Source organism: Trachurus trachurus (assembly GCF_905171665.1).
Source record: "Trachurus trachurus genome assembly, chromosome: 18".
Taxonomy (NCBI): Eukaryota; Metazoa; Chordata; class Actinopteri; order Carangiformes; family Carangidae; genus Trachurus; species Trachurus trachurus.
The window spans coordinates 26,415,599-26,443,586 of record NC_139909.1 but is presented as its reverse complement, the minus strand read 5'-3'; the positions used below and the strand labels follow the sequence as shown (position 1 = coordinate 26,443,586).

The window sequence follows — 27,988 nt, the reverse complement described above, 5'->3', positions numbered from 1 at the left end:
AGGAGGAGAATTGAGTTATTCTTCCTAAAAAGCTGTTTATTATACGTCCAACTCAGCCACTGACCTCAAACGCTCACTTAAAAGTGCCCTCTGGCCTGGTGCAGGATTCAGTCAGATTTTTTTTTACCCCTCTTAATATTTACACATGTCAGAACTATTTCTGTTGGACTCAGACACAGTCGGAAAAAAAAAACAAAGGCGCTGTGAAATTGTGCTTTTTTTAAAATGTGTTTGGGAAGTTTCTTGGCACTTTGAAAAGCCTTTCCGTCCCAGGCTAGCACACTGCCCCAATGTATGAGAGCGGTGTTGTTTGACTTGGCATGCTCTCTTTTCCCTGCCCTGTTTCCCCCCATGACAGGTAGAATTAAGTATTCAGAGAGGGTGTATGACGCATGTATGGACGCCTTCGACTGCCTTCCCCTGGCTGCACTTATGAACCAGCAGTTCCTGTGTGTACACGGAGGACTGTCTCCAGAAATCACAAATCTTGACGACATCAGGAAAGTATGTGTGATTTCAGACCATTTTCTCTTTAATTTCATAAAGCTACGGTGTGTGTGTGTGTGTGTGAGAGAGAGTGTGTGTGTGTGTGTGCGTGTGTTCAGCACCAGGTGGCTGTTAATGGCTTTAAAAATACACATCATTTGTTGAAAATTGGAGCTTCCTGTCCTCCTCATGTATTTTCTGCATTCATTCAAAGTTAATGAGGGGAAAAAAATTATTTTCATTTTAGCATGATGTGCTTAGAAAAACAACAACCTTGCCTGTAATGTATGAAGTGACTCTCCCAGATCCGTCTCAAACGCTGCTCAGGACTTGGACATGTGGGATTGTAAGCACCGGTCTGGTCCTCCCACTGATTAAAAAATGTTGAAGGGGCAGATTCTGCTTTCACACTAATTCAATAATTCCAAATGGATTTTATGGCTGCAATCAGAGGGCATGCATAATAGAATTTGCTCTATTGAAGTGTCCATCATGCAACCCATCCAGTAATCCACAAGCTTTTGTTCGAGAAAAGCTATCCTTGGCTGAAAGCAGAGTCATTTATGTTCATTGCTCCAAAAAGAATGGCTGCCATCAAGTTTTTTTCATGTCTTTGCAAAATAAAAAGCCAGGTAGTGAAAGATGAGTGCTGTCTTTGGCTTGTCATCTATACTGTAAATCCTAAATATTCCATTCATTTCTTCTTTGAATAGAATTTAATATCACCTCAGTGAACGTTAGTCACCATTTAATTGTCACGGTAACAGTAGCCAGCGTGACTCTCTGTATAATGTCCCTGCTCTTGTATACGATGCTATTTTTCCAGTCCAACAGGCTGACAGGAGTGTTCACAATTTCTCCTCCACAGCTAGACAGATTCAAAGAGCCTCCAGCATACGGACCAATGTGTGACCTGTTGTGGTCCGACCCCCTGGAGGACTTTGGGAATGAGAAGAGCCAAGAGCATTTCACACACAACACAGTGCGAGGCTGTTCCTACTTCTACAGGTGACTATTTTGGCTCCTCCAATCAAGGAAATCTTTGATGATTCAACGATGATGAATGGTTATTTTTCATTTCTGTGACGTCTTTTTTTTTTTACTTTGGGAAATTGCAAAAAAGGGTTCAAGGTAACAACACATAGATGTATCGCAGTAGATGTTATTCACTGCTGCCTTTGTGACAGGTTCAGCTTGGTGCTTTGATAACTTTTAGGAAAAATAAATCATCCACTGATTAGTTTTGGCCGTACTATCAGTGGAAACCTTATTACTAAAGTGATTTTCAATACAATGAACATTTTCCAAGACGGACTATTTGAGCATAAAGACAGGAAATCATCAACAAATGTCGTAAAACAAAAAAAGGGGGAAAAAAATGACCGTGATCTTGTCAAAGAGATGATAAATCAAGAAGCCTGCCTGCCAAATTTCCATCTCTCATCTCTTTATTTTCTTACCCCTGTGATTTCTCAACTGCGAGGAGGAGACCAACAGTTGTTAGAACATGGTGTGCATTAGAAGAGTCCCGAAGACTCCTCCTCAGACTGTCGCCAGTATTTATGTAACCCACATTACCTTCAATGGAGCTGAGTAACTGAACAAACAGAGGAAATGCTCGGAGCAGGCAGCCCGCACTGTCACAGAATGTAATGAACTGGCACATTACCACAAGGCACAGTCCTGTCTCTAAATGTGTTCGGCGCTCCCTCCGCTCATTATGGCCTGAGCGATGCTTACTTGGCCCCGGCGTGCCTGGGGCGAGCCAGCAGAAGTAGTCAGACATGTCCTTAGGCTCCTGATATGCATTTTCTCTTTCTCTTTCTCTTTTTGTTTTTTTTCTTCTTTTTTGTTATAGCAGGTGTTTCATAACTGCAGACTAAATGGTATTTTAATGTCCGTGCTTAGAAATGAACTCCCCGCGCTGCCGTTGTGGTGGATTTGTGAGGGCATACTTCGCCTGATCGTCTTTTCATCTTCTGTTGTTTTCGCCGAGCCGTTGCACTTCAGAACCACAGCAGTTTTTCGTTTTAAGAGACTGTTCCCCCGCGCATGTTGTCACTACTGACAAGAGGCCCGACAGAAATGTTAAGTATGTGGCCTTTTTTACCTCAAACGACATGATTTGACTGTCACAAGTTTGTGTTGTACCAGCATCCTGGTTAACCTTCTGCCAATTGGTCAAAATTCCTCTGGAGTCTTGTTTTCATCAGTCAGATGGTCGCTAATTGGCATCACACTGGCATTCAGGATTTATGAGACAGTTAAAGCCAGACTGAGAGAGCGCCATTCCTCAACACCCCTCCCCGAGCACCATCAGCTTCTTTGTTGCCTCTGTCTTGCAGCAACCAATATTTTCCCCTTGCACTGTAGGCACGCTCGTAACACTTTTACAAACACAACTCAGGCATAAAATTACACATGTTTCTAATATGGTTGCTTCCATTTTAGCCTCTACAAAGCAGCACAGATAAATCAGGCCATGAAGTGATTTGTTTAGTTTTTTTTTCGTATACCACTGGTGTTAATTCGAGCTACTGATAGTCAGTCAGCTTTAAGGCCTCGGTTTTACTGTGGTGAACATGCCACGGTCCGCTTCGTCTGCACATGATGAAGTCATTTCCTGGACAACTCTTCATGTTGTCCGTAGAGCTCATTAACATCTGTGCCCTGTTGTTGGACAGATGGGAGATGCGCTAAACTCAAAATGCAAACAGAAAAACAGAAACCCAAAAAGTAGGCCAAACTGTCTCCTGTCGACCGAGCAGCTCCATATGGCCCGTATCTGCATCTGCTGCAGGAAATCAAGTGAGAAATAAAACATTTATTCCTAATTTCTTCTCTTCCTCCAAAAAAAAAATCAATGCATTTTTAATTCCCTCTTGGCAGCAGCTCCCTCCTTGTCACACACACACACACACACATACATACACACACACCCCCAGCAGATGTTTGTTGTGATTGTCAGGGATGCATGTGTTCTCATGTCTACATGCGCCGTGATTGTTAATGAACCTTCAGTCTCCCATGATGGATTTTTTTCCCACAGTTTCAATTTAAAATGATTTACATGTGCTCAAAGCGTGGTATCTGGGAAGCATGCACACAAAAGACAAGTTAATTTATTTATATGACCCTTTATTACAAGTCTGTCCCTGAGGACTGTACATTAAGAGACACAATACAGCTTCTATAACAGGCAGCTCTGTATGGAACCTGAGCAGAAGTCTGCAGCACAGTACAGTGATCATGCCTGAGGGGCAATTGAACAAACAACTGTTTTTTCTTGTGCAACAGCTGCAGGAAAAAAAATATCTTGGTACTTTAGTTGAAAGGTTGGAAGCCAAGATATATAGTTTAGTTTTGATTGCAACGTGTGGGCGTTGTTCATTGTTGTTCTCTGATTTTTGCAGGGGCGTTAAGCTAGGATTACAGAACTCACAGTGCAAAATCATCATCATATTTCTTCATTGAACCACAGTGGTTTTGGTATTTTGAGGTTGTTTATGCAATTTGATTCTTGCTGTTTCAACTGAACTTTTCCTTTGACAGGGCTCAGCAGTGCATGATTAAGACTTAGTTTGGGAACACACGCATACACACACACACACACAGTTAAAAAGCTACAACTGACAAGAGCACTGTTAAACAGGTCAGGGTATAGTGCCCATTGTGATTTGTTCAGGGTGATGATCGCAGCGGGAATAAAAGATTTTCTATGAATGTTTTTTTTCCGGGCCAGTGGGACTTTTTAGTGCGGTCCTGATGGCAGATTGTTTGTGTTTAACATCCCTGAGTAGAATGACAACAAAAATACATCGTCCTCAATTGATTTATCCACTGTCTGTCACACAAGAGGCTGTGAGATGTCCCAGAATTTTTCTGTAAAGGGACTGGTATGAGACAGCAGGAAAAAAAACCCACTCTGATGTGGCCCCTGTTATTGTTGAAGAAATCCTCCCACATCCACTAAGTGTTTCAGATGTAATGTAAAGATGTCACTCATTCATGGTGAGCTGTCACTCACTTTGTTCATTACACAGCATCCCACAATTCATAAATCCTGACATCCACTGGGGGTTTTAATCATGTTTGTTCGAAGTAAGTCTCAATTTAATGAGGTTATGCTGTTATGTTTTAAGATTAAGGTGTTTTACTTAAGAAATGCTGCTTGCGAGTGAATTACTTTTTGCTCTTTTTATTTTGAACAAAGGAAATTTGGAGTGGAAGCTGATGCGGGGGCATGAAAGGTTGTAGAATGGAAAACTCTGAAACATGTACTGTAGCTTGAACACTGGTTGTAGAGGTTTTCAGTCTCTCTGCTCACAGACTGAATAGATCAGAGTGAACACACACTCCCAAGGAATCCCTTCTTTTTTTTTCATAAAGAAAACCGTCTGCTATGAATCATCGGTCATACTTGACATTTTTTGAGGTTCATTCTAAAATAAAACGCTCCATTTGAGAGGGATCACACATCACTCCTCTTACAGTATGAAAGCTTGTTTAAAAGTTAAGCATATTATTTAGATTATGAGTCATCATACCTTTACTCAGAAAAATGTGGGATTTTTAGAAATTAAAGTGCCTGCTTTTAAAATACGAGTGGAAGTAAAAAATTGTTATGAAAGCCTTCATTTACTTCAACCTTTGGAGGCAATATACCTCTTCATGAGCCACGGTTGGTTTAAAAACAAATTTAGCTTGAGCTCAGTGTTGGATATCCACTGTTTCTCTGAGCACAATCAATAATGCCCCTGACTTATTTAGTTATTTCTATTGATTGTTTTTCTTGATCTTTCAGGGCTTTTTCTTTACATATGAGTAAACCAAATGTTTGTCTCTTTATTCAACAGCTACCCTGCAGTCTGTGACTTTCTACAACACAATAACTTATTATCTATCATCCGGGCCCATGAAGCGCAGGATGCTGGGTGAGTGTTGCGTGTGTGGCATTTCATCTTCTCCCATCACACTGTCACACAGCAGAGTAATTCAGACCAGGGTATTAAATGAAAAGCTTCCCCGGGTGCCCGAGGGGGGGGGTGGGGTTGTTTGAGCCTGTCTGCAGAGCAGATTCAGTGCAGTCTGAACCTCGAGAAAAGCCGTGTTAATCCAAGAAGTAGAAAATGGATCCAGCAGGAGGAGCGAGCTGGTCAGATGTGGTATGATGGTATGATGCAGATCTCGCCAAATACTCAAGAATTATTATTTTTGGTCCGTGTTTTTTTTTTTTATTCATGTTGAATTTGGGCACAAAAGGAGGTATAGTACCAGTGTAACTTGGATTTGCAATAAAGGCACTGGAAAGCCTCTTTGAAAAGTTTGGTTTTTAAAACAGGCAGGTGGGTGGATGTGTCAAGCTGATCTCCCTCTAAGCGAGGTGAAGGCAGTGGGAGGCTCAGCAACACAGTTGTTTACCATTGCACTCCCACAGCACAGTCACATGGGACACCTTGCCATGTCTCAGATGAGGGTGCTGCCCCAAGGCGCCGCAGACCACAAAAGTAACCATGTTGTTGAGTTTCATTTGATGTTTTTTTTTGTGTAATTGGTGCCTTTTTTGAATCTGTGCTGAAAAATGTGGTGCAGCAATTACTTACTCCATTTCAACTATGAAAACCACCAAACGCCACACACTGAGACCAGAGAAACAAAGTGTAGACAGGTTTGAAAGCTGAGATTGTTCAGTGTGAGGACTGCTTAAGGACACCTTTTCCTGCAGCACAGGGATCTGCTCCCCTGAGGCATTACTGATGCATCATCTTACACACACCAACACAAAGATAAACACTGTTGTGGCTAATCATATCCCCAGGGTTGAAAGCCAATGAGTAATCCATTGCTGTAATGTTGTAATGTTTACTAATGTTTACCTCCCATTTGGATGTTTTACCAGATATCGCATGTACAGAAAGAGTCAGACCACTGGCTTCCCGTCCCTTATCACCATCTTCTCAGCACCCAACTATTTAGATGTCTACAACAACAAAGGTAAGGAGGAATGTATCATTTGTAATTTTCAGTGGCTTGTAATCTGAATACCACCGTGTCATATTCACAATTCTCCACAGGGCAACATCACATTTACAGACTGTTGGTTTTGGGCTGAAGAATCATTACTGGTCTCAGATCTGTACAAAATGTAATCACAGCATCAGGAAATCAAGACAATTCATAACTTTATGAACGGCTTCAGTCTATTGAAGACATTCAGAGTGGAGGTATTGACTTCCTGGGACACAACGATAGCGTAAAGCCTGTGATGGTAACGAGTAAAAACATTTGTTGCAACAGTTGGGGCAATTTCTCTGATCAAAACATGTTGGTCTTTGGCTAGCTAAGGGCTGGAAACGCTTAAACTAATTCTATAAAGTTGAATTACTAAGTTTTTTGGGAAATTGTAAGGTAGACTTTTATATTTGAGGGATTACTTGTGTTGAATCTGAGTGGGATCAGTAGTACTAACAACACCTTTACATTTTATTAACTGTGAGTATCAATGTCCACAATGTTGCTATGATAAACGTAATGGGGATGCCATTTCTTTCCCTAGCTCTAAGTAACTCTAAACAACAGTGATGGCAATAAGCCAATTTTGATATTTTACAAATATTAATTCAAACTATTGTTTGACAAATAGTTTCCCATACATTGATTTATTTACCAGATATTTATTTTCTACTTAACCCTGCTAGTTAGTGGCAGTCGTAAGAATTGAAAAGGTTTGGGCTGCATTTGAGTTTTCATGTTTCATCTTAAGTGCATCAAAAAGAAAGTTACAGTAGCATCATTATATTTGTCACACTTTATCAGTATCCCAATGGAGAAGTGTTCTATTCCTTATCCATAATGCATTTTGATCCTAACACCGTACAAGCTCGGGGACTTGAGTCAGGTCAGAGCTGGTGTGAGATGAAGTGGCCCGGTGCCGGCTCACTTGGCACTCGGTGGCGGCCTATGCTGCACTACGATGCCCACGCAACAAGATAGGCTCGCCTTTGTGCTGTGAGTCAGCACTTTCCCCAGGAGAACAGACAGTATCTGCCTTGGCTGTGGGGGCATGTTTGGATGGGGGCGGTGTTGGGCAAACCACAGGAAATGGAAATGGGAAGGAAAGAGCGATGGTGCCGGTGCACGCTGTTTTGCAATTTCTCTCGTGATGAAATGCCACACCAGAGCTTTCTGCTGCAGCGCTGCCGGGGGTGTGCACATTACGCAACGGAGCGAGGGATGTCCTTTTTTTTTTTGTTTTGTTTTGGCCCACTTGCAGGTGTGTTTTTCTTTGATCGGAGATTAGGTCGCATTTGTTTACTCTTTCTCCCATGAGCTGCCTCGGTGCCTTCCCCGCAATCGTCAAGAAACAGCAAGACGGTGTCGCTGTCTGGTACGTTGTTTATTATTAGGACCCCATTTATTCCATGCCAGCTAATCTTCCAAGAGTTCACAGTCAACACAACACAACACGGCACAGTACAAACTACAAACAAACAAGCAAAGTGATGTCAGATGTATGTTAGATGTTATTTCTTTTTGGCATCCCATTGCTTGGCAGGTCATTTGCACCCCTTGAGCTGAATACAGAGGAGTCGGAGTATCGGAGAGGGTTTTGTCTGCAGCGTCGTCTCAGCTGCAACTTGCTGACCCTCAGTTGATAAAATGCCTCCCGAAGCAAGAGCAGTTATCAGAAAGAAAAAAAGAGATTACTGTGTGTTTGTTTTTAGAGCTGACTTCATTTAGGTACATACTGTAGATGCATCTCACCTTGGAGGACTGTACACTACACGCCTTTTTATTTCTGTCATCATTCACTGTCTGCTTGAAAATGAAACACACTTTTCTCTTTGGCCATATCTGTCTTTAAGTGGCAGGATCATTGGCCTAAAATACAAATATAAAAAGAGAGAGAGCAGCTCCCAAGCAGATAAACATCCTGCAAGATAAAAGTCTAGCCTGAGATTTTGTATTAAAACCCCCAACCCCCCCAAAAAAACACACACACATGTTACACACGGTTCCACTGGGGCAGGCACAGCTAACCAATACAGCCCTGTTAGTCCTGTTGATGCTCTTCTAATCAGTCATGTGGGTGGGGTTCACTGGTAGCAGCAAAGCCTCTGTAATGAATTGCTCTGCTCTTAGCTTCTTGCCGGAGCTCGGAGCCCACTGTGCATGTCCCGTGATTGATGGCCAATCGAGTGGGCACATAAATCTCAAAGGGGAGGGAGGAAGCATGAGCAGGTCCCATCAATCTAGTGCTGGGAGTTGGCCAGATTAACCAATGAGACCTCTCCACGTGGGGGGAAAAAGTAGCCAGAAGTGCAGCTCCTGTCAGATAGGAGGGGGCGGAGGATATATACGAGGCAACACAAACAAGCAAGGAAAACCTCCTCTACTGGACGTAAATTGAACATGTAGCTGACTCAGGATAATCAGCACGTGAATGATGACGGTGACGTGGTTCTATAAAGACAAAGTTCAGCTTCGAGATGCCATTTATCCCTTCCTTTTTCTTTCAAGTCAAAGTGTCTGTTTTGCAGTGTCAGGCGCTGACCATCTGTCCATCACAGCCCTGACCCCAGTATCCTCCCCTCCCTCCTCCCTCCTCCCTCCTCCCTCCTCCCTCCTCCCTCCTCCCTCCTAACTGAAATCAGAAAAGCAGCACAGACATTTGTGAGCTGGCAGGGAAATGAAAACACAGCAGCAGTGATTTAGCAGTTTGCACTGCTGGAGCAGTTCACTGCTTGAATCCTGAGGTGACTGCAGTGGAGAGGAGATGGCGGAGTTGGCAGTTGTACACTTCAGAGATTGCTTGCGGTTTTGTATTAATGGAATGTTTTCTGCTGCATCATTATTGACCGGGCCAGAAAGCCAACAACTGAATCCTAATGGTTGTGGTGCTTAGATGGAATAAAAGCTAAATGACAGTGATGCTGCCAAAAGCTGTCGACGCTGATCTTTTACTTCACCCCCAAGACATTGAAGGGTTGGCTGGTTTAGATCCACTGCACACCTGCTACACCTTATATAACCAAATGACTGTTTCGTGCTGAGGTAGAAACAGGCATGGATTAAATGGAAACTTAAATGTGCTGCTGCCAAGAGAAAAGGCCAGGATATCACTCGGGTTCACTCACAGGTCAAACTCAACGGAGATCACTTTTTTTTCCTCTCTCCCTTCTTTTTTTTTTTTTTTTTTGTTGTTGACCGTTTCCTGCCGGTGGTCATGTGCAGGTTGGTAGATAGTGGAGATTGGTGATTTGAAGAGAAGGGAAATAGAGTGGCATGATTGGCTCCTGGCCCTGCCACTGGAATAAATAGCAGGATGGAAGCGAGGGCAGTGATGACGCCAGCGCAGCAGGGAATTCATTTTTCCCCCCTCGTCACGAGTGCCAGCGAGAAGAGTATCCCTGGCTACAGATGCCCACCCATCTGTTATCACTCCGGTCGTTACTGGGCTTCCCTTCAGTTCCTGTAAACATGGGCATGTTACAAAACTTTTCATGCTGCTCCTAAAAAAGAAAAATTAACAGGGAGGGTGAGCAGGTATGGACAAGCAGAGTCTAGTATATTATCAGTTATGGATCACTGGTGAAAGGGCTTATAAGTTAGTTAGTTCTGTTAATTGATTAGAATCACTTCATTTGAGTATATTATATTAGTATAGAATATTTTTGAATAGCACTGTATATTGAGGTATACCCATTACAATTGAGGAAGACTATGACATGCACCCGAAAGCTAGCTAGTAAGAGCCATCAGTTGATTTTTTTTTTTTCATCTCAAACTCATTTTCAATATAAAAAACAAACCAGAGAAGAGATCCATTAGCTATGATATTTATAGCCCACAATCATTTGAAATGGAGTAACAAATGTCAAAATGAAAACGTTTTGAGATCAGAAGCTTCATCATCCATGCCGCAAGACCAATAGATGTGATTAAACTTGAGTATGATTTTATTTCAACACCAAATGAATGTAAAATCAGAGAGACGGGCTGTGAAATGTGTATGTAATCAAAAACCAGTTAGTAGACCAATAAATGACAAGGTATCTCCTGATTACTGTAGGTAAAAAGGTCAAACATCTAGATAGTTAGGACCCACCCCCACCCATACGCAGTGAATTACCCGGTCACACTTGCATTAGCTGATATTGTACATTGTGGCAATGAGTGCAGGTATTAAAAGCACTTCATCCTCGTATACCAGCAGTAAATGCTTTGCCATTTCCAGCACACGTCCAGTGTTGCATGAAATGATGTTGGCGAAGTGATGACATTTCACAGTATCATACCGGCTTTTGTGGAACTGATCCACACTCAGTGAAGTGGCAGCTTCAGGTCGCCACACTGCCTCGGTGTCGGTGCAGATGAAAGTGTATTAGATCAGCATGTTGCTTTCAGGTATCAGCAAGTTTCACATCAAATCACCAGGTCTTCTACAATAAACTGGCCTGAAATCATAGGAGGACTTGGCTCTCAACTTGTGTGGACACAGCAGACAGGATTGAGTTGTAGTTTCCCAGTAGTGAATATTATGGTCTGGGGATCTCTGAACATCTGGTGTGGAATGGGAACCCAGTGGAAGTTCACACAGCAGACCTCAGAGACAGATATGCAGTCAGCACTAAGAGCGGAGGCAGGACGGTGGGAATCTCCCCCTGATCTCAATGCAGAATTAACTGTCCTTGTTACCGGGGAAACCGGCTCAAGGCACTCCCTCATGAATAATTAATGAGCGGGCGTCGCCTTGCAATATCTGTGTTACCGTGGCAGCAGGACTTGGCCTCAGCTACCCCTTGTTGAAAACACCATCAGAGCAGCAGAGACATCTAGTGGCTGTCACGCAGCGTTGAAGCAGCTGGTCGCCACAAGAGCAGAGTCCTACTGCTGCTGGTAATGCTGCTGCTGCTGCCGCCGTTGCTGCTGCTGCTGCTGCTGCATGAGAAACTTTGCATGTAATTGTGCATTAGAAGTAACGAGCGCTCTGATCATGGGGGAAGGAAGGACATTTTTCGGCTCGTGTCACCGTCATCTGCCGACTCATCTGGCCTGAAAAACAAAGAGCCCCTTGACCTGCTCGCACCCAGCGCTCAGCATGTTTGTTGTGTTTGCACAGGGGGGGTGGGGGGGGGCGTTGGGTGTCTCTGTTCCTTTAAAGGGAATCTGATTTGAAGGAGCAACAGCAGGGGGGCTGACCTTTTCCCCCGCTCTGCCTTTTTCCCTCCGGGTGTTCATGGCTGCATTCAATCAAGTGCCTCCACGGTGTTTATGCAGTATGTGATGTTTATGCAATGGCTGCCCACGCGTACAATTGCTTTCATGCACACCGACACACACACACACACACACACACCCACAGAGCCCTGTCTGGGTGCGGTGTGTCAGCCCAATACAATGATTTTCTTATTGGACTGGGTAGTAAGTGTGCTGCAGATATTGATAATAATGCCACATTAATTATACAGTGTGTGGATGTTCCCCTGCAGGAGATGTTGCCGTTTGTGTTGAAGGAAGTGTGTGTGTGTGTGTTCATTTGTGCAGCCTGGGATGGGTGAGAGGTGATGACAGTGGAATGTAATGTTTTGCAATACTTAAGGGACCAGTTGGATCGCATAGTTGCTGCGCTGAATGCACTACCATGCCTGGCTGGCTACACACACAAACACACACACACACACACACTGAGGCAAACCCTAACATAGCGGGATATTTTCTGACCCGCTTTGTGTTGCAACCGAGGGTTAGAGCTGCTTGGGATGCCAGGTTTGATGACTTGCTATTCCGGACCCTAAGAGGGGAGGAGGCAGGAAAGTCCCCCATGATGACCCAGCCGCGGTGTCCGCTTTCATGCAGATCTGGGCCACCAGACAGGAGAGTAGGAGAGAGAGGGAATGAGAGATCGGGGGGCCTCTATATACAGCAGGGATATATTTGTGTTTGGCGGCTCTCATGTTTTCCTCAACACCCACGTTCACACTGTGCGTTAATCATGGGCGAGGTCCCACAGGGCATGCTGTGGTCACTGCTGGGGAGACGATGTCCATGTCACGTCAGCAGTGCACAGCGGCCGTGTGATTATGATAAGGCTTTATATGAAACTGATTTTCTGTACTTGCTTAATCCCGGCACGGCTGCCAGTCCCTACATAAGGATAGTGGACTGCCGCCCCAGCTGCTTTTATAGAGTCATCTGCTGTCAGATGGATGCTTTGTTGCTTTTATCATTGAACCGCTCTTCTTTTTCAACCTGGCTGTGAACAGCAGCTTAAACACAACCAGTCTCTGTTTTTCCATGATTAATATAGCTGCTTGAATCATTTAAAGATGCTCTGTTTTAAATGTTGTGTGAGTGTAGCCTCTCTCTGGTGATTGTGGTGGGAGTCAGTTTAGTTTAAGAAGTAAACTCAACTAAAAATGAAGTCTACCGATCCATTTTAACTATTTCACTTGATGAAAAGACTGATATTGATCTCTGATCTTTTCATTGAATATATAGCTAAAGTTAGCCGATGGTTAGCTGAGTTTAACTAAGCTTAAAGGGATAGTTCAACATTTTGCCAAATTGGCCCATTGCCATAATCCCTATAGTTTTAGGAGTAGGTTTGTTACTTATGTTATGTTAATTGTCGGTGCAAGCTGTTTTTAAAACTGAGTTGTTTTCAAGGCAAATGCATAAACTGCTTGCCGAAAAACTGCCCCCGACGGGAACGTGCATCAGTACTTTTGCATGAATTTACCTCTAAAACAACTCTGTCTCGTAACGTTCCGTTATTATCTCATAGCGTGGTGAATGTGCAGGTCACAACTTGTCCACCAGAGCTTTTTGGAGTTGTTGGATTGTGTATTTGATGAGGGAAACCAAGAAATCCCATTAGCCTCCGTAGCGTAGCTCTGAGCAGCTCGTGGCTCTGCTCCGCCGTTCTAAAAATAGCTTGCACCGACAATTAAAGGTAACGAACCTACTCCTAAAACTATAGGGATTATGGCAATGGGCCATTTTGCCAAAATGTTGAACTATCCCTTTAACTTAGCTTAGCACAACAACTGAAAGAACACAGTGAACAACTAATCAGACTGTGTCATAAACCCACATAGCAGCAGCTCATAATTTATAGGATTTATGAGTTGCCTGTACCCAGTCTTCCTGCTAAGCTGAACATGCTAGTAGATGGCTAGCTTTATATATTGGACAAGCATAAGTGGTAGCAATGCTCTCATATAAGCCTGGGTAAGAAACAAACAAAGAAGCACAAAATTTCAAACTGTCAATTCAAATCTTTCAGATTTCAAGGTTCTCATAAATTCTTCAATTAATGCAATGTAGCCTATATTTGATATACGTAAGGGACAATGCCCGACGAGGTGTCCATTATCAGAAATTAAAGGACGACGCAGAGGCGTGAACCGTCCGGCGCGAACCATGGTATAAAGCTTTGGAAACTAGAGAAAACATTTTGATGATTGCAAAAGCAGGTCAGCATTTCTATGTCACATTCCCTGGAAGATGAGAATATATTGTCAGTACGTATACTGATGATCATATAGTGTTATTTCTGTTGCAGGCTTTGTTCGTCATTACCTCAGCTTCCTGTCTCTGCCCACCCCACCCCACCCACCCTCACCCCCGCAGCCCGCTCACCAGAAATTGATGCTTTTCTGTTAACTAATGAAAAGAGCTCAGGCTGAAAGAGCTCAAATGCTGAGCCATGTGTTTCTGTGATGTTAGTCATGTATCCAATCCTGTAAATGACAGGCATGATTCACTGGAGGCCGTAATCAATACGCAGAGGAAATGTTCCAGAGGGGTGAAAACAAGGGATTGATTTTTCTTTTTCTACCCAAATGCTTGTTACCTTCATTGTGATGCCTGTGCATTTTCCTTCCCTTAATTTTCACATCTCAGTCAGAAATGAAGTGGATATACCACTCCCTCTCTCAGGGTGAGACATACTGTATGTAGATGCTGACAAATCACTACCATCATCATCTTTTATAGTAGTTTTAGTTTTTTATTGAATTGCTTCATTTCCTGTGTCCTGACAGTGACAGCATTTGAGGCTTCAGTCTTGGGCCTTCAGTGTGATGAAGGTGTTGCGGCCACTCTGTAGCAACTGGTGGTTTTGTTTAGTCACAGCTTTGCGCAGCATTTGCAGCTAATGAATCATAAACCAGAAAAAGTGAGAAACAGAAACACCCAGAAACCTTTCCAACTACTTACTGAACACCCAGCCTTTTATTAATTAAATTTGATAATATAAATATTAAAGGAGAAAAGCTTTCAGCAACACGTCTCCCTTAGGACTCGCCTGAATAAAGCATCTCCAGAGAATAAATTACAAGTAGTATCTTAGTTTTCTCACTGTTTATCACTCTTTGTCTCTAAGTCTTGTTTCTATAGGCTGAGTACTTTGTGGGCAACTCTCCTCAGCCTAATGACACATCAGACTGACAAAAGGGTGCATACAATATTTGCCTTAGTGTCTCCCAGCTGCTGAGTGCATACAGGATTTCTAAGTGGTGGTTGGGAACAGGAAGCAGGCTGGTAATGGACTTAGACCTCAATTTGATCTGGTGCTTTTCCTTGGTCTAGTGAAGTAAGGACTTGGTTCTTCATTTCAGACCACCGCCTCCTGTCTGAGACTCTATAAGAAGAAAATTGAGATATCATAATAGCTGCATTTCATTTTATTGTCACACCAGTACCTCAAGCATAAAAACTGCAAGCATATTTTCATTGGCAGGCATTCTCTGCACATGTTGACAGACACACTATATAATCTTAAGTTGTTTAAAAGACCATCTGTGACCATAATTCATCTTAATGTGCTCGAGGACCAGCACCAAACCAGTTTTATTTGATCTGTCATGTTTAACAACCACCTCCCTCGTCTGTTCTGTCCCTCCACAGCGGCAGTGCTGAAGTACGAGAACAATGTGATGAACATCCGACAGTTCAACTGCTCACCTCACCCTTACTGGCTGCCCAACTTCATGGACGTTTTCACCTGGTCCCTGCCGTTTGTCGGCGAAAAAGGTGCACATGAATACACACATAGAACAGTACGGAAGCGTATTGCATTTACTTGAATAAAAAAAATCTGTTTTTTCTGAGTAATTTATTTTTTGGTTTGTTTTTTTGAATAATTGTTTTCTGACTAATTTTTTTTCCTCCTGTTTTTCGGGGTAATTTTTTTCTGACTTAGCTATTGAGATTTCAAAGTCCTGTGAGAAGCTCCCACCTGCAAGTAACGTAAGGCCTGATTTCAAAATAAAGGTGCTACATCAGACTGCTCTGAGATTTTCTGAGTGACACTCTCTGAGATGGTGTTCTGTAATAACAGGTAGTTTCCTTTCAATATAAATCTGAATTTACCGGGAACACAGTGAAAATAAGAAAAATGTGTGGGGTTTTCCTACAATTCCGGTGATAGCTCGACTGTATTTTTTGTGGAGCATATCCATGGATGTATCTCATGGATCTAATAGATCTGTGATGAAGTGGAGGCTTGACCGAGTGGTTAAACGTTGGTTGCAGATGGGAGCTTCCCGCGGGATTTTGAAATCTCGTTAAGTCAGAAAAAAAAAAAAACTTAGAAAAACAGGAGGAAAAAAATTAGTCAGACAGAAAAAATTATTAAAAAAACAAACCAAAAAAATGAATTACTCAGAAAAAAATGTTTTTTGTTGTTGTTTTTTTCTTCAAGTGAATGCAATACGCTTCCTTAGAACAGTAACAAACACTAAAAGTGGAAGACAAGTACAAGCTGTTGTTTGAACATTGAGTTTCCTGAGTAAGCAATGGAAAAACCCTGAGTATAGCACGGTTACTCAGTGTGGTATAGTCATACTGTAGATACAACACATGCTAAGTTACCAAATAAGTGAGACAACCCATTTTGGGTGTGACCCTCCCACACAAAGCCGTGACCATCTGTGTTGCAAGGTCACTTCTCACAGGGCGTGTGGGGGGGTCACCGGGTCAACTGCCTACAGTAACTAGTGCCACATGACTCAGGGCAGAACAACCCTCTGCACACTCAAGGTTACTCACAAAGTGGTCCAAAAATAATCCCCAATCGTTGTCTGTCCTTTTCTTATTCTGTGGCAGTGACTGAGATGCTGGTGAACGTACTGAGCATCTGCTCCAACGATGAGCTGACGACTGACGAGGAGCTGGATGGTGAGACAGCACAACACCCAACACATCAGTCCTCACTATGTCCACTAGAGGGAGACCTCTGCTAATAGGAGTCCCAGGGACACACACACACACACTCTCAAAATCAAGACAGTTTTTTTATTCTTTGTGTTTACACATACCAGGGCTGCTCTACCCAATTTTTAAAAACATTCGGGTTAGATATTTAATTTTATACATTCTTTAACAACCAAAACCACAGAAACTCTAAATATCTGAAACCAGCTTGAGTTAGGGGTCAAGTGTTGAAATTCCTAACGACACTTATTGAATGTGTTGTTTTGTTTTCCCTAGCTGACTCTGTACTGCAAGTCCCCATGAGTCCAAACAGCACAGCTAGATACAGTTATCATGCTTTTTATCTTTATATAATGTTGGCAAGTTGGACTCATCTGTTTGATCCCAAGTGGTTTATCTACAATGAGATGGCCAGTTTTTCCTCTGCCTGCCACACCCCACTCTGCCAAACAGGAAATGATCTCACTGCCCGCCTCTCCTCCTCCTCCTCCTCCTCCTCCTCCTCTCTCTCTCTCTCTCTTTTTGTGTTTACTGATGCACACAGTTTGACTCTGTAAACAGCACCCAAGGGTGGAGTGTCAGGATGTCGACAGATTTCAGGCACATGTTAAAACGTTGTGCGATATTTAAATGGTCCTGCAGATTGAAAATTGTGGCTAATGCTGATCAGAGAATATAAACAGTTCATGTGGATTTGAAAAAAGTAGATTTGTAGTAAGAGTTTTGAATAGTGTTGTCTGAATTTAATTTTTGAGTTACAAATTCATGCTGTTTGTTGTCATAACTACAAGGCTGAACAAAAGAGGGAAGACCATGCAGAAATAAGTTTCGTTTTTGTATAACTGAAAAGGAAATTAATCTCAAGACAATCAAAACACAACAAAACCAAACAGGATGGAGGCCAGGGCAGAGAGAGCCTCTGGCTGACTGCCACTGCAGCCAGACCAGGGGCCTCATGTATCAATGTTGCGTACGCACAAAAAAGTGGCGTACGTCATTTTCCACGCCAACGTTCAGATGTATCAAAAGTGAAATGACTGTGGAAAAGTGCGGTGGCCCACGCCAACTCCATAGCTGGCGTACGCACGTTTCTACAGCTATTGTTCCTTTGGCGACACTTAGAGGTGATGCTGGGAAACTGTTAATAATGTGAAAACAATTAGTCCTCAGAGTAATGTGCACATCAGAGACACATTTATGAACAACTAACCCATCCACATGTTGCAATTAGATAGGTGGATAGAAAAGCATGCGCAAAGTGGTGCAGAAAATAGCGTCAGCTTTAGTTTTAAGATATTGCAGATGCTGCAGTGCGAAGTGCACACGAGTCCTGGAGGTTGTTTTTTTTTGCACATTATGACTCTTTTGGTTTCCGAGGGCAATTCTCTTGGAACTGTGCGCAGTGCGCTGCGACCGGCCTGAGAGCGCGACACGGCGGGGACTGGGAGCCATAGGTTGCCTCCATTCAGGTGCTGACCACACTGTGAACAGGAAGCATTTTTATACTATAAATGTACAGATCATATGTGATACGTAAATGCATCACATATTAACAAACATTGTGGCGAGGTGGCTGGTTCAGCGCACGATTCATTCATTCAGCATAGTTGGGGACAGATTACAGGCTGGGACTGTATGCGCGCAAAGTGTATTTGTTTAATTGTCCTATTGTCCTATGTAACCCCCCGATGCACATTGAGCATCGGGGTCACACTGTCAGTGACTTTCTTTTTTTTGCTGGTTAAACTACACAGACTGTGTGAAGTACTTAATGTCAATAAACACATGCGTAAAGTTGGACATGTGTCTTTATCAGCCTCCCTGGCGCACTTCTGCATTTATTTACTACGCGATCTGTGTATAAAAGAAGGCAAATGAAAATCGTAAATCCATTTCACATAATTTAATTATCGAGTACATTGTCTGCTTTCATTTGGGATGACAGCGGTCCTCACAAGGTCCGCTGCATGTTCACCTTTATATAGCCTAACACACACACTCTCCCACTCCCCTTTGTGATGGTGCCGGAGGACGGCAAAAAAAAAAAAAAAAAAGATGTTTACATGGCTCAACTTTATCGAGGAGCACCTTCAACTCAAATTTGGTTAAATTGCTGTTCCTCACAGTTTTTCATGGTGTTATCTGACCGTAAAGAGAAGGGAATCTATGGTGTAGGCCTTATTTACATTGATTTACATATTTAAATGGAGGCGTGGACAGGGAGGAGTTCGGCACTTCTACATGTGCGCTCAATTCCAAGTTGATTGGGATGAACAAAAGAAAAGTGCTTGGATCCATGCGTACGCACACTTTGATACATCTGATTTTTTTTGTGCGTACGACAGTTTCTGGATTCTGGCGTACGCCATGTTTCAGTATGAAATCCACGCAGGTATTGATACATGAGGCCCCAGGTGAGGTGACCCCCCCTCCCCATGTCCACCAAACTCTGTCCATCGAGGCCTGTTACTCAGAGTTGGTATTTCAATCCTCCACAAAAGTTGGAAAAAGAATTTCTACTCGACAGTCCATCATTTTTTATTAATTATTGAAGGAACACGGTGTCCCACAATACGCAGCCGTTCAAATAATGATAAGTCGTCCCTTAACTTTTCATACATTCCACCTTCTCATTCACTCATTGCTTTTAATCGATCCACTTTATCTTCACATCTCCTTGTCCTCACTTCACCCTTGTGTCTCCTGAGCTCATTTCTTTTTCTATCTCCACTTTCATAATATTTGTTAATTTCACTATTTTGACATTTGGATTGTTCTTTCATTTGTCTTTCTCACTCATGATCTCCTTTTCTATGGCCTTGTAATCTCTGACAATCATCTTGTTGCCCTGCTCTATATCTGCCATTGTATCCATGGTTTCCAGTCATATTTCAAACCTCACTTCTTTTTTTCTCTCATTTCTTTTGCATTCTCCTCTCCTCCTCTTTCTCTCACTCATGCTGTGATGTCACAACTTTGGTTCACCTCATCTAATTTCTCTCTTTTCTATGTTTTTGTGAGTTTTGTGTTTCAAGGCATCGCTTTTTCTTTACACGTGTGCTTTGTTGCCTCTCGTTTCACTGTGCGCCACCTCTCCGCCGCCTCCTCTTTCATTTTACAGCCATCCACTGATCTCTCTGTCCTTTCTCTCCTCTTCTCTTCTGGGGGTGTTTTCTTGAGAAGGACAGCTAATATATGCCCCCAAAAAAGGTACAAACACTAGCCATACCAGTGTGTGCCGCGGTAGATAGACTTCTGTTTAGTGCTTGCTCTCTGAATTTCAGTCTGTCAACTAACGTCACTGTTGAAAGCACCCTCTAACACCTCTGAGTCTTACTGCTCTTAATTAAAATGTGTTTTTTTTATTGACACATCGACAAAAAACAGCTTCAGAGAGGTCATTCTCATTTAGCCAAAGCAATGTATTTGATGTACACATCAAAAAAAAGTACTACCAGTGCTATTACTACAGGGGATCAGTCCTTTGGGCCACAAATAATAGTAACTTTTATTTTTTTCTTTAACTGAGGATGAGAGGAAAAGTCTTAAACAAGACATCAGCTCTTTCCTTTACCCAGCTTTTCACCACACACCAACTTCATTTCCATTCTTCATGTTCATACATTTTCCACACTGGCTCCCTGGGGCCTTTTCAACTGTTATTCTGCAAAAGGGTCTCTTTAAACAAAGTTTTGTTTTCCAGTTCAGGAAAAATCCTGTTTGAGTCTCTGCAACCAAAACACAGCACAGGAAAATTCATATAGTGTGTGCTCATCGAACCTGCTGAAAAGACATGTTTGGACAAGCCACTGTGGCCATTTACAATCATATATCAAATTTTTAAGTGCCGTCTGGGGAGAGTAGTGTGTCGGATTTAAAGGGACGAGCGCTGAAAACCACTAGTACTGGTATGATACATGTAGCATGGATGCAGTGAATGCTGAGGATCACTCAGGTGTTGTGATGGTGTGGATGGAGTTCAACTACTTTGATAATCTGAACCTCAGGCTTCAATAACCATGTTGTGTTTGCATCGTGGTCTTCTGATGCTCTAATAGCGCAACAAACATGTTTGGTCTAAGCACATTTACTAAACTGTATGGTACTTAAAGAATAAAGGCACTTGGAAATTAAAACGAATACACACACACACACATACTGTAGGCAGTGCCGTTTAGAGTGCACCTTCATAAGATGTGGTTTTGTACACGAGTCACACTGTATCACTATTTCAGGTGCCACCGCTTCTGCCAGAAAGGAGGTCATCCGCAACAAGATCCGGGCCATTGGAAAGATGGCCAGAGTATTCTCTGTGCTCAGGTATGTTAGCTTAAAGAATGCTCCTGTATGTTTTACCATTGTTACCCTGACTGCATTCCAAAAGGTAAACTGACGGAAGGGAGTCCCTTACACAAACAAAGTCCTGCACTTAAATCACTCAACGTAATAATTTTGCTGTGCTTAATCTGCTGTACCTTCCAAGATAGTGTACCTCCTGCTCTACCCTCACACAATCCTCTGAAGTCTTGCTATGAAAGCTTCTAATGGTATTTCCCCTTTGAAACAACTGAAGCAGTTGTGTATTGTTGTTGCAGTTCTCTGAACACAACAAGTATAGAGTTTTGCTTAAACCTGACGCTTAAAGAGGAACTGAGCAGGATTTCTCCTGTGGCTATGCTACATTTTTACCTTAATTAAAAAGCTCCGGATTAATTGTGATAGTTGTGATAGTTAACTACATGACTTGTGACTTGTTACAAGTCAGAACGGAGGCTCTCTGTCTTCCACATGGCGTCTCATGGCTGAAAATCAACTTTGCAACATCAGTGTAGTTACTCGCCCCGGTGTCCCAGCTCTTGTCTCTGTGCATCGTGACACAAACACGCTCCATAACTGGCAATCTTTTGTGGTTAAGACTACACAAATGCACACAACATCGTATATGTTATATAAGTTATCCACCACTTCATGTATTGATTTTTCGCTGGCCTCATTGTAAACAAATGCACATGAACAAGAGGAGCGTTACTAAAACAGCTGAAAAGCAACCAGACTTGCATAGTTCCCCTTTAAAAGCTGCACTAATCCATCTATTTCATATTTGCAAAGGGTTATTACACTATATGAATGAATGAATGAATGAATGAATGAATATTTTATTTTCGTGTCATGCCACCACTGTGGCCCATCCCATATGGGATTACAAGACACAATAACAAATACAAAAAAAACAAAAACTAGACAGTCCTTCCTGTTGGTGTTACTTGCCACACAGGTGTGACATAAATAAACAATTTCAGATTACTTTCAGTACTCAACAATATATCGCTCTTCGTCTCATTGCCCAAGCCTCTTCAAGAAACAAAGAAAATGCAAAAATATTCAAATAAAAAAGAAGTTTTAGCTTCTCAGCATCGTCCAACCACACAAATTCATTATTTGGATCTACTTTACTAAATAATTTTTGTCTTGTAGAGTCATAGAAAGGACAGTAGAACACAAAATGCATTTCATTCTCCACCTCTCGGATGTCACATAAGTTACAAATTCTATCATCTTCTGCTGTGCCAACATATCTGCCTGTCTCGATATGAAGACCAAGAATACCAGCTCTCAATTGAGCACACAGGGATCTTTTCTTTTTAGACAAATTATACAAAACATAGTTTTCTGGGCCAAATACCTGTTTTATTTCACAGTAAGTACGCAGCTTTGGTTTACCCCAGATATCTAATGCCCATCTATCTTTACTTTGTTGAAAAATAATTTCTTTTAATACGTTAATCTCAACTTTCTCTTTGTTATAATAATGGTCTTCATATCCAGCTCTCAGCAAGATGTCATATATGTCCCTATCCCAAGCCCCATTGGTCAGAGTGTCCCACTCAAAGATTTTTCTTGCAATCCTGTTACGATTTAATCCTAGTATCCTATTCCATAAACGCACCATATATACACTCCACCGTACCTCATTGGGTTCCCAGCCCATATCTCCCATAACGGCTAGTGTTGGTGTAAATTTATGTACACCAAGAAAATACCGCATGGCTCTGTTTTGCACAGCCTCACATTTAGGGTACTGTTTGAATCCCCATACTCCTACTACATAATCTAACACTGGACACACACAACTCTGATATAATTTGGAGTAGGTGGAGTACCCAACATCCCTCAGGGTCTATATGTAACGTGAAAGGGGGGAACCACATAGGGGTCTTGGCTCTCCGAGTGTTTTAGCACCTTTAAAGCCATTGTGTTGGTTTTACAACCTGCAGCTGGTTTCGGCAAAGAGATCCAAAGTGCACAGCCTGCTCAGCATCGGCAGGCTGAAGAAGTTACTGTCTTATGAACACAGTGGAGGATTCAGCAGTTAATGAGCAAGATGTTTCCCTCAAAAGTTGAAAAAAGAGATAAAAGAGGGTCGTTTTGTCTGACTGATCGTCAGAAACCCAACTCAGAATGATGTTAATGTGTCTCAGCGTCTGCTTGATGCACGATAAAGCAATGACATTCATCATAACAACTTTTATGTTGATGTCTGTTTTCAACTTTGTGTGTGCAAACCTTGATTACCTGTGATAATGTGGATAATAAAGTTTTAGTAAGAACGATTAAAAGAAAGGGAGCTTCATTTTTGTTGTCATTCACCATGGAAGGTTTTAATATTAGTTATGTTTTGTTTCAGAGAGGAGAGTGAGAGCGTGCTGACGCTGAAGGGACTGACCCCCACAGGCATGCTACCAAGCGGAGTGTTGTCCGGTGGCAAAGAAAAGCTGCAGAATGGTAAGACTGTCACCAAGTACCCCAAGAAGCCGAGCTATGACCCCCAGAAGGGATTCTCGCACACACGCAAATCCCCCTTACACAGCAGTGCCCTGGATGAAGCTCTAGCTCCGAGTGCAGGGTGTACTGTACTGTGCAAACTTCTTCACTTTCCCCTCAGCGATGCTCCTGGAATTTCAAATAGCTGCCTCAGAGTAATACTGTAAGTGTAGTTAAATGTTTCTGGCAGTATCCTTTCAATACTGCATGTTAAGTTAAGTACATCTAAGTACAGTAATAACAGCTGCCCAATGCAGTTTTCCATGAACTAGTTAAAAGCAGCAATTTTTCCTGGATAACTGGCTTTAAAATATATCACGTTATATTTTCTAGCAGCCACTAATGCCAAATACATTCAGCAGATTTTCTTTACCCTTTGTCTTCTCAAATGTGTCTCCCTCTTGATGTCTCGCATTAATACGCTGTCTTCCCGTCCCCGTCTCTTTCTGTATTCCACTGGTTTTTATCTCAAATATTACCTGTATCTTTTTCTTTCTCTTTTCTCCCTAGAAACTGCAGGTATAATCGGTTGTGCAAGTATTCTGTTGCTATTTTTTTTTTCTTTTCTTTCTGTAAGACAAGTTTAGAGTTCAGTTCACCCTGTCATGTTGAATTCCAAACTCTCCCTAAATGAGTTTAACAAGCAGCTGCAGCCAGGAAGTAAAGGCTTTCTGGAAAAAAAGCCTTTTCAAACACTTCAAATTTAGTTGGCCTCCTGACAGAAACAGCCACGCTATTGTACAAAAAAATTGAGCGCTAGTGGGTCGGAGCCGTGCTCTGTCAGGACAGACACCGGATTCTCCGTGATTCAAAGGATGAATTGGAATTGACACAAACCAACTGTGAATGAAAGGGGAATAGCTGCTGTCTGCCTTTTCATTCACATGATGAAGCAGAAATCCGAGTAACTTCTCTCTCCTCTCGTAGGTTCTCGCTAAACATCAGCTAGCACGTTCCTGAATACTCAGTGTTGCACTGTACACAGAAGTATCACATACAGTTCCAGGTTTCTCACAGAAAAACTCTTATCTTTTACCTTTCTGCAGTCAAGCGAGTAATGATTGTTGAACAGTGACAACTATGGCCACATGTAACGACTGCAAGATAATGATGATAAAAGATAAAATGTAGTATTTTACTCAATGTCGTCCACTGGGGTGTACTCCTGCATGCATGGTGATAAAGTTAGCAGATTGTCCCAGTATTCTCTATTACACTGTAATAAGTACATGAAGTCAGTTTATGGAATTGAGCAAGTGTGTTTTTTATTATTTATGTATTCAACTTTGCATTTCTGATAAACACACGTCACTTCACTTCACTTCAATAGAGAATAATGCTTAAGTTTAGCTGTAAAAGTGTAGTTCACATCAGGTTAGATGACACAGCCAGAAGAATTTGCAGATTTTTTTTTTGTGTCGTTTTCACAAATCATGTAACAACATATTTGGTTAATTACACAAGTGGCACATAGTCTGAACTTTGCCCATCTGCTACCACATTGGAGTGTAATAACATCTGGTCAAAATCGGGCATCATATCTCAGTTCGGGAGCTCTTTTCTATTGCTGCCCCACTGGTTTAGGCTGAACACACACGGGTTCTGTGAATCTTTTGAATCCAACCCTTAAATAATATAGAAAGAAGCAAAGAAGCTTCAAATATTAAGATATCCAGTGAGAAGTAGTAGGACAGGAGCATCTAGTTGTTGGAACCACTATCATCTCTGGATAAGTGTCTCAGCTAATGACCTGCATGACAGTAGCAGTCCTAAGACTTAATATACAGTATATGTATGTAAGTATTTGCGTTGAAGCCATCTGGAAGCAGCTGACACTAAAGAGAACCCCAGTGGAGGCAGAGTGATGTTCAGAGATTCCTGTTGCAACATTGGTAGAATCACATTGCTCCCCTCCTTGATGTAGACGCCAGTGTGCTTCTACTGTAATGTTGACTCCATCAGCCATCCTGTAAAGTTTCTGTATTGCCCTCGTGCCTTTTTTTTTTTTTTCTTTTTAATATGGTCATCTTTCCTCATCCTCGTGGCACTGTGTTTCATAGTCAGTGTTGTATAGCCGTCACTTTGCTGTCACCTTGTCATTTTACACAGTTGTATTGTATGTTGATTTATAATCTCGAGGATGACTGTAAGAAATTGGTAAGTGGTTTGAATACCAAAGCTCCCCCGCCCTCCCCCCTTCACACTTCACAACAACTAAGCCGGCACTTTTGATATTTCATATCAAAAGCTGCTAATCTTGTAGTTCCAGATGTCGCTTCATGCTCCACACAACACAACAATAACACTGCTTTGTATGTCCGCGGTGCTTTGATTCTACATGAATAATTAAGCCACTGCCATAAATCCAACAATCACGCGTGCACTTAGATCTTATCCCTGTTTTCCATTTGTCCTACTTTAAACTCCATCTATGCTCTCAAAAGTGAAGTACTAATATATCCCCGGCTTTATGGTGTTGTGTTTGCTATCAGTGTTCGTCCCTGCCGTATTCATTTTTTTTCTGTCACTACATCGAGTCATTTGTCAGAACTTGTCAAACCTCTGAGTATCTGAACGATGCAGTCCTCACCATGAGGTCATTCGCTGCCACAAACATGTGTCGCCTTCCTTTTACAGACCTGGAACTCATCAAAAAGCTAAGGCTCATCCCTCTCCTCCTCCTTCCTCTTTGCTAACACCCATGTGTCCTTTGTCATAAAATGTGGAGATGACATTAACCTTTGTTGTCGGCATTGGCTGTCTTTGCTGCTCATTGACTTGTTCCTGGGAAAAAAATGAACTCCTGCTCACTTCTCTCATTCGTTTTGCAACCCCCCTCTTCTTCTCTTCAGCTACTATTGAAGCTATTGAGGCTGACGAAGGTAAATGGGTCTGGCTGCCCTCTTCTGTTGCTTTTCATGGCAATAGACAGGGGGCTCCGCTGGGTTTTCATCCATCTCGCTGGTGCTTGAATAGAGTGTGTTGGGTGTTTGGGCTAACAAAATGTGGCATAGTATTAACTGAGAAAAGGAAGTAAGTAATTAGGAAATCCTGTGGTCACACATGTTTTAAAGGGGAATGGATTTCATAGCACAGACTTCATAATCACAGAGCACACTGTGATTTTGAGTGAGTGCAAAGCAAACGCTACACTATGAGTTTTTCTTTGCTAACAAAACCAAAAACATGATAGTTGCCATGAATGTGTTTGTAGCATTTCCTTGAAACGCTGCACACCTTACCTCACCGGTAAAGACAACATGCTGTGTTGTCTTTGAGTTCATCACTGTAAACTTTACTGATTACGCAGGTTTTGTATAGAGATGCACATTCACACACATGTGGGTTGGCCCACTGTACTGTATCCAATAGATTTAGTCTCTGTAGTGTTTGTATCATTGTATATATCATTAGCTGAGGCCATAAGTAAGAAATAATTGTTACAGAAATACAAAAATATGTCTGAGGTCATTTAGAAATAGATCACTGATATACAGTATATTCATCAGGTTTTTTATGCCTGTTTCTAGAATTCAGACAGTGAGTGGTTGATCTAGACATAACGTTTTACAGTTTAGACACTGAAGGAATGAGCTGATTTGTGTAGAATATCTTAATAGGATCACAAATATAGTATTATACATTACAGTAGCTTACACTTGCTTATCAAAAGCTGCATGGAGTTCTCCATGCAGGAAGGGAGTCCCTTACACAAACAAAGTCCTGCACTTAAATCACTCAACGTAATAATTCTGCTGTGCTTAATCTGCTGTACCTTCCAAGATAGTGTACCTCCTGCTCTACCCTCACACAATCCTCTGAAGTCTTGCTATGAAAGCTTCTAATGGTATTTCCCCTTTGAAACAACTGAAGCAGTTGTGTATTGTTGTTGCAGTTCTCTGAACACAACAAGTATAGAGTTTTGCTTAGAGCTGGATCTGAATTGGTAGAGACCAACGCTCCACAGGAGGCTGGGAAATCCAAATTGAAGTCCAAAATCTTTTTTTCATTCACTTCGCCTTTGGCGCAAGAACAACCTCAACTGCCAGCTAAATAGTAGTTTGCTAGCTGCTATTTACATAAAAATTGTCCAGTACTTCCTCTTTAGCCCCATAGAGGACAGTCCATTGTAGTGTCGAGACACTTCTCTGCTTCTCTCTCCATGTGGATCCTCTGTGGCCCTGCTGTGTCGTGTTCTTTCCTGTGAGCTGCTAATAACCTGTGTCTGACCTGTGCTATGCAGCAACACAACTACGCTACCCATCATGCCCCTCTCCACGTTCCCCCAATTTGTCCCCCTAAAACGATGCCCCCTCCACCATTTCTAGTAAAGGGTCATCTTCTTTCCAATCATAGTTTTTTATTACCATCCAGACCCCCAGCCTTTATGAAAGGTGGAAGTTACAAGTAAAGAATTGGCTGAAATGAAACTTGATCAAGCTGAATGTTAGATTGATTT

General features: G+C 42.1%; 1 protein-coding gene across 2 annotated transcripts in view; it reads left to right on the top strand.

The window, feature by feature from the left end:
• The window catches only part of LOC311001769 (protein phosphatase 3 catalytic subunit alpha), a 68,412-nt gene that overhangs the window by 36,421 nt on the left and 4,003 nt on the right, over positions 1 to 27,988 (top strand). The window contains exons 5-13 of one of the 2 annotated variants that reach the window (XM_083992918.1): positions 359 to 504; positions 1,355 to 1,494; positions 5,343 to 5,420; positions 6,386 to 6,480; positions 15,400 to 15,525; positions 16,600 to 16,671; positions 19,891 to 19,917; positions 20,943 to 21,027; positions 23,393 to 23,490. In XM_083992918.1, the coding sequence (XP_083849044.1) occupies positions 359 to 504; positions 1,355 to 1,494; positions 5,343 to 5,420; positions 6,386 to 6,480; positions 15,400 to 15,525; positions 16,600 to 16,671; positions 19,891 to 19,917; positions 20,943 to 21,027; positions 23,393 to 23,490 (867 nt within the window). The remainder of the gene's footprint in view (positions 1 to 358; positions 505 to 1,354; positions 1,495 to 5,342; positions 5,421 to 6,385; positions 6,481 to 15,399; positions 15,526 to 16,599; positions 16,672 to 19,890; positions 19,918 to 20,942; positions 21,028 to 23,392; positions 23,491 to 27,988) is intronic. The other variant, XM_083992919.1, reaches the window with a different exon arrangement.